The sequence below is a fragment of the Crinia signifera genome, chromosome 5 (genome assembly GCF_055691185.1).
Source record: "Crinia signifera chromosome 5, ASM5569118v1, whole genome shotgun sequence".
NCBI classification, from domain to species: Eukaryota; Metazoa; Chordata; class Amphibia; order Anura; family Myobatrachidae; genus Crinia; species Crinia signifera.
In genome coordinates, this window is record NC_139221.1 from 32,425,492 (window position 1) to 32,438,021 (window position 12,530).

The 12,530-nt window shown below is 44.9% G+C and overlaps 1 protein-coding gene across 1 annotated transcript; it reads right to left on the reverse strand.

Annotated features, from left to right (window-relative positions):
* Positions 1–10,154: 10,154 nt before the first annotated feature.
* Positions 10,155–11,921, reverse strand: LOC146079416 (uncharacterized). Its single transcript, XM_083186205.1, has 2 exons — positions 11,610–11,921; positions 10,155–10,774 (listed from the first exon to the last, which is right to left on the reverse strand). Exons 1-2 carry the CDS (start codon positions 11,919–11,921, stop codon positions 10,577–10,579), a joined length of 510 nt encoding a protein of 169 aa, XP_083042331.1. The 3' UTR covers positions 10,155–10,576.
* Positions 11,922–12,530: the final 609 nt, after the last annotated feature.

Consider the following 12,530-nt stretch of genomic DNA (forward strand, 5'->3'; position numbering starts at 1 on the left):
ACCCATGTTGGTTGATACTAATTAAACTATGAGGATCTAAATATTCCTGGATACCATCACTTAAAAATCCCTCAAATAATTGACCCACTATTGATGTTAAGCTCACAGGTCTGTAATTTGCCGGGTCGTCCCTTTTTCCTTTTTTGAATATTGGCACTACCTCTGCTAATCTCCAGTCTTTTGGTACCTTACCCGATGTAAGTGAGTTATCAAAATGTAATGCAGAGGGGTCGCTAATTCCTCCCTTAGGGCCTTATTTTGGTTCATTCTTTCTGACAAAATCCTTCTTAGATGGACAAAACCATGTGCACTGCAGGGGGGCAGATGTAACATGTGCAGAGAGAATTAGATTTGGGTGAGTAATTTTGTTTCTGTGCAGGGAAAATACTGACTGCTTTATTTTTACACTGCAATATAGATCTCACTTTGAAGTAAAACCCCACCCAAATCTAATTCTCTCTGCACAAGTAACACCTGCCCCACCTGCAGTGCACATGGTTTTGCCCATCTAAGAAGGATTTTGTCAGAAAGAATGAACCAAAATAAGGCCCTTAGTTCCATTAGTACCCTAGGATGAATCTCATCTGGTCCTCATGATTTGTTTGTTTTGATTTTGCTGAGCTGCAATTTTATTTAGTCTGTTGTGGAAGCAATATTAAGATCTGGCTTGCTTGTTCCATTTTTGGTACCTGTGCGTTCCACTGTCTGTTCTCCCCTGGTAAACACTGATGATAAAAATTTGTTTAACAGTTCTGCTTTTTCCTTATCCTCTGTAAAGCTTTTACCATCAATATTGGTTAATGGGCCTATGTTTTCTTTACTCATTTACTATTTATATGTTTGAAAAACTTCTTGGGGTTGGTTTTACTCTCAGAGGCTATGCGCTCCTCATTTTCCCTTTTAGTTATTTTGATTACCCTTTTACAAATTTTATTTAATTCTTTGTATTTGCTGAATGCCTCATCATAGTCCCTTTGAAGATGGTAGAAAGGGGTTGTAATTCCCACAGCTTGGCGAGGGTAAGAAGATGGTGAACCTGGATGTACCTGCAGTTCTGTGGTCACCTCAAAACAGCCTCCGGATGGTTATGGTGCAAATGCTGTGAGATGGTAGGTCCAAATGGGAGTCTTGGTTAAATAGAGTTTCCAGTGGTATAGGTGTGGATAATGGACCAAGGAGCTTCCCTGGGGGTCAGTCACCCAGGTTCATCAGGAGCAGAATGAGCATGTTGGGCATGTATGGATTTAAATGTGGTACTTGTTTCCTAGCACGGCCACAACGATCATGATCGTGGGCATCATAAGAAAAAATCGGGGTCATCGCGGCCATCGCAAGCACTAAAAAATCGGGTGCGATGGCCGCGACGCGATGCCCGCGATTTCCCCATAGGGAACAATGTTAAATGCCTCAATTTAGCCGCGATGCCCCCGATTTGTTATAGGGAACAATGTTAAATACCTCAATTTCACCAAATCATCATAGGGAACAATGTTAAATGGGCCATAAACCCCCCAAAACACCCCTGAACAGTGAAATGTCCCCCCAAAAGTATTTAACGCCACCCCACGATCAACGCGAACCCGAAGCGTGGCGACCTTTTCATACCCCCACTATCCACGTTGGCGTGGAGTTGAGAATAGAATAGTGTGGCGAGCGCAGCGAGCCACCGACCCTGAAGCGTGTCGAGCGCAGCGAGCCCCGTGAGGGGATGCGGATACCTGTGAAGCCCGCGAAGGGACGCGTTTACCTGTGAAGGTATCCGCGTCCCCTCGCGGGGCTCGCTGCGCTCGCCACGCTTCGGGCTCGGTGGCTCGCTGCGCTCGCCACACTATTCTATTCTCAACTCCACGCCGACGTGGATAGTGGGGGTATGAAAAGGTCGGAGGACGCGTACCGCCGCCCCTCGCGGGCTCGCTGCGCTTGCCGCACTTCGGGTTCGCATTGATCGTGGGGTGGCGTAAAGTACTTTTGGGGGGACATTTCACTGTTCTGGGGTTTTTTGGGGGCTTTCTGGCCCATTTACCATTGATCCCTATGATGATTTGGTGAAATTGAGGTATTTAACATTGTTCCCTATGACAAATCGGGGGCATCGCGGGTACATTGAGCCATTTAACATTGTTTCCTATGGGGAAATCGTGGGCATCGCGTCTGGACCATTTAAGCCTTTTTTAGCCGCATACGACGCGACCGACGCGATTTTGACTTTTTTCAATGCATTTCAATGGGAAAATCGGGGGCATCGCGTCGGTCGCGTCGTATACCACTAAAAATGACACCCGATGCCCGCGATTGTGGCCGTGCTAGGAAACAAGTACCTTAAATGTTAATTACATCATAGTTAACATCTGTACAGGCATTAAATGAATAATAGAAACCATTCTTTAAAACATATACTGTAGCTAAACAATTACTTGGAGGCAAATCTATATGAGCTCTTAAGTAATGTATTATATATTTATAATGCTTTTTATTAAAGAAAATATTGGAAAGTAAAGTTTGAGTGCAATCAGGATTTGACCTGTATTGCGGTCACAAGACCACGTGTCCCATCCGCCACCCCGAAGTGCACACGGCACAGCGGACAGGGCGCGAGATCATCAACATGTTTCTCGTAAACTTGCCACTGGGCGTATATTTATACTTATCTGATTTATACGTTATTCACCTATTGTTCTGATGGCATAATATCAATACTATACTAAACTGCTTATATTTATATTATTTATAATTATTTTTCTGCTTCTTATATTATTTATAATAATATTTCTTTGCTACTAATCTTCCTTCTTTTCTTTCCAAATGAATGTCTGTTTTACAATCCTCTACAGTGGCATTGGGTTCATCTATATGGCATTTACAGCAGTATTTTGCAAAGAAATGCAAAAATGGGTCTTAATTTGCAAACCTTCCCAGACCCCAACGTCTTTTCCATAACACATTATTACTATATACACACGGGGACAGTGTAATGCAAAGAACATACAATGAATCATTGTGAAGCATTTCCATGCTTTATGCAAATCCCCAATACAATGAGACAGGTGTTACCGTTTCATACAGATGTTCTAAGATGATGTGAGAATGCAGCGACATAAAGACCCCAAGGCAATATATTGCTAAACCTGTCACCCCCAGATCCAATGTCACTAGTATCTTTTACCGGATTACCGGATCGGCGGACGAGATGCATCTTGTCAGAATACCGATACCAGCATCTCATTAGAGACCTAACATTAACCTGCACTGCATAGTTACAGTATGTTCCGGATGGCGACAGTCATGGTTTCCGTGTCGGTATCCATGTTGGGATTCCGGCGCCGATCTTCTGCCGGTAACATGGGATGCTGATGTTGTTATCCTGATTGCCAGCATCCCATCTACTACAGTAGGATGTTAATGGCAACCTCTTTTGCCATATCACACTATCTACAGTAAGTAGGGAGGAGCCAGATGAGAAGTGGTCCGTGGCAACCAATCAGCACTGAAGCATCATCTAAAAATTTGCATAATATCAAATTATACAGAGCAGCTGATTGGTTGTCATGGGCCACTTCTCCTCTGGCTCACTTCTCCTCCCTTATCACTGCTTTATACATTTAGCTCTCACTCTATACATGCCCCCGACTTTCATTATAAAATATATATCCACATTATACTTTTCCACTCATACATTTTGGAGAGCTCTCCCAGAGGGCCAGATGTACTAAGAAAAGTTATAAAATGGAGAGTGATAAACCACCAGCCAATCAGCTCCTCCCTGCCATGTTACAGGCTGTGTTTGAAAAATGACAGGTAGGAGCTGATTGGTTGGTGGTTTATCACTCTCCATTTTATCACTTTTCAAGGCCTAGTACATCTCGCCCAGTGAGTAGACCAGTCTCCCATATAATGAACGCATTCACAGAGTTGCCGAATATCTATGAGATCGATGATACTGTACAGTACTGCCTACTCTCCTGCAAAGTGCCGGGAGACTCCTATTTTACCAATCAGCCTCCTGCACCCATGGAAGAGTGGGCAGATCTCCCGCATCATGTTTGCTTTCTAGTGAAGCAAGCAAGATAAGGCAATTTTAAGGAGAATTACGGGTCCACTCTGCAGACAAGAGGTGGGGCTTAACATGTAGTCCCACCCCCTCCTTACTAACCCCCAAATCACGACATTTGAGGGCAAGGTCTAGTTATTGACAGTTCAGCCCTCCAATGGTGCGAGCAGCGGCCACATTCCCATAACACAACTCATCTGTCATCCCACCCACAGTCAGTGTCACACACACACGGAATGGTAATTACTTACCAAACTATAACACTGTAAAAGCTTTGCCAAATAAATATAATGACTTATGTAGATCTGTTTGCACAGGTTCGAATGCGGCCCGGCCCTGATTGTGGGGGTCTGCGCATGTACATAGTTGCACATGCAAACTCCCGGATCGAACACCTTCGGCTAGTTTTCCACTTGCAAAATGATTGGCAGCCAGGGAAAGTCCTTCGGTTCTGCCCAGCATTTCATGGGTGCACCCACAAAAATGGTGGGCGCACTCAAAGAAATGCTGGGTGTACCCCTGTGAATGCAGGTGTGGCCATGACTGCTTGGGGCAGGCGGATGACAAGATGTGGGTGCCCGCCCCCAATTTGTAGCACTGGGATTCAGTCGGCAGGCGTGTTCATTCGGCGGGGCAGCGTTTTCCAGATTAATTTGAAAAGCTCTTTTACATTTTTAGCCAGTCTGTTTATGAAGTAGTCATATGATGACCGGTTGCTTTGTAGCTTTGACGGGATTATCACCGCTTCCACAGGGAAGCCGCGGAGGAATCACTGTCCTCTAACAGTCCCTGAATTTGCTTAGTCCCGGTTGCTTTGTAGCTTTGTCGGGGTTTTCACCGCTTCCACAGGGAAGCCGCGGAGGAATCACTGTCCTCTAACAGTCCCTGAATTTTTTTTAAATATCCTCAGAATCTTTGAAGACCGATCAAATATTCAAATGGCGTACCCGTCTACGCCTGCGTATTCCGCGGAAATCCAGCAGAGAAAATCCCGCCGAGGTGCAGTGTTTTCACTCTGACTCCATACAAGCTGTTCTAATAATCTGTATTGCCACGATAAGCAGTGATAAAGATTATCAGCTCGCACATTATCGACATACACAGATCCCTAGGTTTCTGCGGTGCTTTCCAATTTCCCAGATTCTCCACGGGGCCAATAATAGAACACTGTAGAAAGAACACTTTTTAATGCTTCTTATTCTTTGCAATTGCTTTTCAACAATTTAATTTCCTCTGAGGGTAAATGATAAATCAAAATGTTCAAGATAGTTTGATAACAGGAACCAAAGAGAAGTTTCGGGGAGGAAATCTATATTCAAATTCAAGTCTGGGACACAGCAAGCCTCAGGTACTGAAGGCAGGACAATCCATTTCCTAGCACAATAAAAAGGAAAGTTAACATTTAGTAACAAACTGTCTTAAACAATGATGCCAAACTTTATATTGCTACAATTACCAACATTCGTATGGGGAAACTTGGATCAGAACGTAAAGGGGCATACACACGGAGCGATTTTGTGCTCTTTTCTAAGCAATCTGACTAGTAAGCACAGATCTCTCCGTGTGTATGCCCCGAGAGATGAATTATCTCCTGCTAACTAAGTCAGTGCATGCAGTGAAAATCTAGTCAGATTGCTTAGAAAGTGACTGCAAATATCTCTGTGTGTACAGAATGAGAGATAGTGAGAAATATGACAGAGAACCTGAGAAATTGCAATTAACAGGTCGAATGTGGACTGCTGCTTTGAAGTTGGATATCTCCAATTCCCCAGGGTCGATATTCAAAATTCTGCTATCCCTGGAAAAAGGGGATCCTCGGCTATCAGCATTTGGCCCTTAGACACCTGGGGCCCCTGGGCAAGTACCCATTAAGCCCATACAAAAAGATGGCCCTGATCGTGGTCGACAGTCATTAGGTCGACACCTTTAAGTCGACATGGGAAAAGGTGGACATGGGTCTAGGTCAACATGGGAAAAGGTCGACATGGTTCTAGGTCGAAAGGTCATTAGTTCGACAGGTCATTCGTTCGACAGGTCATTCGTTCGATCGGTCATTAGTTCGACAGCATCTAGGTTGACAGTCAAAAAGGTCGACATTGGGTTTTTCACAGTTTTTTGAGCCCATATGTGCCGACAGGCGGTATTTCATACCCTACCATCCACAAGGGCGCGGCGGGACAATAAAATAGTGTCCCGAGCGTAGCGAGGCCCCGTGCCCGAAGCATTGCGAGCGCAGCGAGCGATGTGAGGGGATGCGGTGCACTTTAAACTGTGTCCATGTTGATTGTGTTCACATTTGGGTCAAAAAACCCATGTCGACCTTTTGACTGTCGACCTAGACAGTATTGAACTTATGACCTGTCGAGCTAATGACTTGTCGAACTAATGACTTTTCGACCTAAAACCATGTCGACTTTTTCCCATGTCAACCTTTTCCCATGTCTACCTAATGGTGTTGACCTAATTTTATTATTTATTTATTTACAGTTTCTATCCAATTAGCCCAGTGGTGCAAGTAAAAAAAAATCTTGGTGGTACTGATAGCCTCCACCAAAAATGGGCGTGACCATGTGTCTGAGGGGGCGTGGTCACAAAAAGCTAGAGGAGTGACTAAATGACAATAGTGGCGTGGCATCAGGAGACAGGGAATGAGAAACAGGGAATGACTGGGGGTGGGTTGGCTCTTGCTTGGGGGAGAGCCGGGCAGCTTGTGCTTACAATTGTGGAGCCTGCTCTTCATGCTGTCGGCGCTGCTGATGCCAGTCAGTGTGACAGGCTAAATCAGCAGTAGCCGGTAGCTGCATACAGCACCAATCATAACACTGGGTGGGCGGGCTGCGGATGCATTATATTTAGACTTAAAATAAAAATAGAATTGACAGTGGGTCAGGGGGTAAGTGGTACTGCGTACCTGCAACATATTTCTTACAGGTACTTCGTACCACGCCGTACCCCCTTACTTGCAACACTGAATTAGCCCCAATACCTGGCATTTATCGGGAATTATGCTTATTATGCTTAATCCGCAAAATACAGCCCTCAGAGTCACATAACATATGGGATCAGAAGCTTATCCCGTATCCCATGTGTTATCGGACGAAAAATGGGTAATTTTTCTGAAAATTAAAAAAAGCTATAAGCTGTATAGCCCATTAATGACTATCCGGCTAAAAGCAGAATAAATGTAATTTTTTTGTTTTTGCCAAACAATTATCGCTTCTGATTGGATCCGCAAAAAAAATGGTATCTTGCTGCTATTATACTAAATCGTTTTTTTTTTAATGAAAGTAACAAATGCTGAACACTAAAGTAACATTTATAGCACTGCAAACTTTAGTATTAGTTATTAATCAGTCATTTTCCTCCAATTAGGCAGATACACGTGTTTCTCTATCTATAGCCCCATCTTCTTTACCAGGCAGACATCCCGAAATTAGACGAGTATTGTTTTGTTCTCTGCTGCCTCTTTCCAAATAAAATCTGAAATGTTAACAGTGACTTGTGCCTCCGGAGATTGGCTCTTGTTAAAAAGAGGATGTTTGCTCTTTCTGTCCTGCTCAGCTCTCATGCTTTAATCAGTCTGCAAACTAGGAGAGCAAACTGTAGCACAGCTGTATATTCCCATAAAGGCGTACTAGCACGGTTGCAGAGTGACGCTGTGCTCTTAATGGGCCCCAGTGTCCGGATCACGGTGTGGATCTGGCTGTAAAGGTGTATGTACTCCGGTCTACTACACAAACCGGATCCCATACCAGTGGTAACTCCAGAGCTCTGGAACCGCCACTGGTCCATACTGAGCCAGTGTTGGCAAATATAGTACAATGTGTATGTGGATCACCAGCATTTGGTGCTGTCTGAAGATATACTGTAGTTTTACTTTTTTTTAGTGAAGTGACACATGATGGACCATTATAAAATAAGCATTTTTTATAAAATAAGCATTATCTTTCTGTAACCACTCTATTTCTGTGTAGAGTTTGTATATTCTCCCCATAATTGGCTCCTACCAAAAAATACCTTACAGGTATACGCGTCCCCTTGCGGGCTTCACAGGTGTCTGAGTCCCCTCACGGGGCTCGCTGCGCTCGCCACGCTTCGGGCTTGGTGGCTCGCTGCGCTCGCCACACTTTCTTTTCTCCACTCCATGCTGACGTGGATAGTGGGGGTATGAAAAGGTCGTAGGACGCGTACCGCCGCCCCTCGCGGGCTCGCTGCGCTCGCCACACTTCGGGTTCGTGTTGATAGTGGGGGTGGTACAGCCTCAAAAATGCCATTTGGGGGCCATTGAACATGTTTCATAATCATTTCAATGCATTTGGATGCTTTTCTGTTAAAAATCGCATGCGATCGCATGTGATCAAAACGCATGCGATGCGATCACATGCGATGCGATTGCATGCGATTTTTGTCAAAAACCGCATCCCATCGCATGCCATCGCATGCCACTATATATGGCATGCGATGGCATGCGATGGGAGCCGTGATAATCCACAAGTACCGAAGATTTTTCGCTTTCGTTCTCCATCCACAGTCCCTGAGCTGTGTGTTCTCTGAAGTGAGCGCCCCAGCCTAACTGACTTGCATCTGTAGTTATAATTTGAAATTGTGGTAGATAAGAGACAGTGGGGCAGATGTATTAAGCTTTAACAAGAGATAAATCCAAGGGTGATAAGGAGAGATAAATGTCCAGCCAATCACCTGCTAACTGACATGTTACAGCCTGTGTTTGAAAAAAGTCAGTAAGGAGCTGATTGGCTGGACGTTTATCTCTCCTTATCACACTTGCATTTATCTCTTGTTAAGGCTTAATACATCTGCCCCATTGCCCTTTCGCTTATGTAGGGTACACACCAGGACAACCACCGTCGTATACGACCGATAGACGACCATGGAACGATTTCCCTTGGACTTCCCGGGAGCTCCCAGGCAGTCCCCAGCAAACGATTAGCAAAAATTGTGGGTTTTTTTGCAGAACGATCTAGATCCGATCCCGATGCACCCGCGATGGTCGTTAAGATGGTCGGATCGCTGGTTTTTGTTTTTTTGCAAGAACACATGCGACCGTCGTCAGATTGGCCTTTGAAATTTGAATGAAGGGGCTGGACTAGCAGAGGGGGATAGGAATAGCAGCAGCCATTTTAAACCAGTGTATTTCTGCTTTGTTACTAGTGAGGCTTGGATTATACCTGCTGAACGCTGGACATAGCTATTTTACACATTACTTTGTTTTGCCTGCCATTACAAAGTGTCTTTTAACCCTGCACTATGGAGAATGCAGTGATGGGTAGTCACCAGCAACAGTACCTGCTCTATTATGCAGTGCTGAAGCTCAGGCGTCAGAGAGCCCAGCGCAGGAGAGAAAGATCATGCTGGACAAAGCAGTGGCTACTTCAGCGTCAGACTCGTTCGCACATGCCACTGCTCAGGGACATCAGGGAAAATAACCCAGACGATTTTCGTAACTTCTTGAGGATGGATGATGCCACATTCCAGGAATTGCTGCGTCTGGTGACTCCCCACATCGAGAAGCAGGATACCAAGTATCGCATGGCTATCCCTGCTGAGGAACAGCTGGTGGTGACCCTGAGGTTTCTGGCGACAGGACGGTCTCTTGCTGACCTAAAGTTTGGATCCCTCATCTCCCCGCAAGCTTTGGGCCTCATCATCCCGGAGACCTGCAAAGCCATTGTGAAGGTGCTGCAGTACCAGTATTGCAAGGTAAGGATGAAAAATACACCGTACACTTTATTGTGCAAACAAAATATTTTTATTTATAATTTAGGCCTAGGACAGAAACAGGTTTTTTAGGCCTTTCATATGTAAAACATGTAAAATAGTAAATAGATTTATTGTGTCAACACAAATATATTATAATACCATATATAAAAGATATTGTACAAAAACACACACTATATATAAACATTTAAGTATGTATGACCCAGTTTAAACTTTCCCAATAAGTACGGGCTACTGTGTGGCAGAGGATGTCTGCCGCAGATATGTAAAGGCTGCGGCCCACATGGCGCATGGCGCAGATGCAATGGTCCCGGCCCCATTGATGTGCGCCATACGACATGTGAGCAGTGGCCATAACATACCTGCAGCTGAGACCATGTCGATGGTAAATGATAAAATAGCCTATTTTTTAAGACAGATCCTCAAAAACAGGAGACTCTGGATCTTCTATTAGTAAAGAACTGTATAATTGACGGTACTGGGGGGGTTGAGAAGGCTGTGTAGGTGTTGACTGGGTGTGTGTTGGAATTGTGCTCGACTGGCCTGGTACGGTGGCAGGCGGAGTAGGCACTGGTGATTCTAATGACAGTGGTGTGTCTGGTGCACTACCCATGCCAACTATTTTAGTGCCACTGTTGAGATACCCTAAACTGCCATTATACACCAACTCCATGCATATTTTTTCAAAAGTAAGTTGCTGGTCCGGAGCCATGTTGCGAACACACTCTGCCACATAAGTGAAGTAGTTGTCATGTTTGTCCGGGTTTCTTTGCAGGACTCGCTGTGCCCGCATCATAAATTCTTCATGTGCTGCTGCTTCTCCTTTTTTTCCTTTGCCACGCATTTTTTTGGCACGGGGGAGTGGGGGAGTGGTGGAGTGGGTTCCAGGGTGGGTGGCGGTGTGCGTGCCGGAGTAGGAGCTTCGCTCGATGTGCATGCATTATCAGATAGGACAGATAGGTCTGGGGTTGCAGGTGGGTAGTCACCAAGCTGTAAAAAAATTGAACATGTTTACTTCTAATTTCAGTTCCCTACCAGCGTGAATGAATGGAAAGTCATCGCAGAGGAGTTTGAACAGCGATGGAACTTTCCAAATTGCGGTGGAGCCATTGATGGCAAACATGTCCGCATAGCCCAGCCTATCAATAGTGGTTCCTACTACTTTAATTACAAGGGCTATTTTAGCATTGTACTAATGGCTGTTGTTAATGCGAACTATGAGTTTATCTTCCTGGATGTAGGAAGGAATGGCCGTGCATCGGATGGTGGCACTTTCAAGGACACAAAGTTCTACGAAAGGCTCATAGCGAACACCCTTCACTTGCCGTCTGTCCAGGAAACTAAACAGGGGCTTAACTTTGTTTTTGTGGCAGACGAGGCTTTTGGCCTGCACGAGCATGTCATGAAGCCATATGCGCAAAGGGGCCTGAACCATGACAAAAGGATCTTCAACTACAGGCTATCCAGGGCACGGCGTGTTGTGGAAAATGCTTTTGGCATCCTGGCTAGCCGGTTTCGCATTTTCCACACTGCCATTAACCTGAGGGTGGACAAAATTGACTGGGTTGTCACGGCGTGCTGTGTCCTGCACAATTTGCTCCGCAGAAAAGCCACACAGCAAAGGGCTACAGGCACAGCACTCCAAGAAGACCAAGATCTGCCAGAGGAGGTAGTGCAGATATCCTCCTTGCAAACCCCAACACAACACTTCACAGGGAGTGCACGAGCCAAACAGGTGAGGGAAGAGTACATGGCCTACTTTACTGGGGAGGGGGCTGTGGATTGGCAGGAGGAATCAATTAGATAGCCCAACAAATAGACTCACCGATGCAGACTGCGAATTCTCCTCCTCCTGCGCCGTGACTTCTTGGTTTTCCTGTTCGACCATCAGGACTACTCCTGTCCTCATCGACTCCTGGCTGAGGGTGAACGTCAACCTGTCGTAGTACCAGAGCGATGTTTGATACATCTCGTCGACTCCAGCACCAGACTTCTTTGCAGCCTCCACCTTCTTGTGTTCCTTTAAGAACACCGTGCGCAGATTCTGGATGCGTTTCCGCACCCATTCTACATTGGCCTCTGGGTGAAATGGGAGACTGTAGCGAGACAAGTCCTCCAAGGCTTGGGTTCTTTTCATTTTGTTCGGATACTCTTTTGATTTTGTTCGCCACAGGCATTCATGGGAACGATATTTCTCAATAAACCCTTCTAAAAATTCTTGTTCCTTTGCGTTGGACATTGGGACTGTAAAAAGATAAAACCATTTTAGTTGATATAGTTATATCCATGTTTTGTTTCATATTTCAATTTTTATAGTTATAGTTATATCCATGTTTTGTTTCATATTTAAATTTTTATAGTTATAGTTACCAGTTTACCTATGTTTGAAGTAGAGATGTGCGGCGGCCACTTTTTCGGGTTTTGGTTTTGGTTTTGGATCTGGATCTCCCTTCGTGTTTTGGATCTGGATTGGTTTTGGCAAAACCACCCTTGCGGGTTTTGGTTTTGGTTTTGGATCTGGATTTATTTGGAAAAATGCTAAAAATTGCTAAAATAATAGTTTTCGGGCCTGTTTTTGCCCCTAAAGTGTTATTAAGCTCAATAACATTAGTTTCCACTCATTTCTAGACAATTTTGATCACTTCACAGCTCACAAAATCGTTTTCATATACTGTAGTAGGGCCATAAGGTTATCCCGAGGTAGCCGGATGACTAAGCTAGGCGACAGCAGTGGGCATCACATACA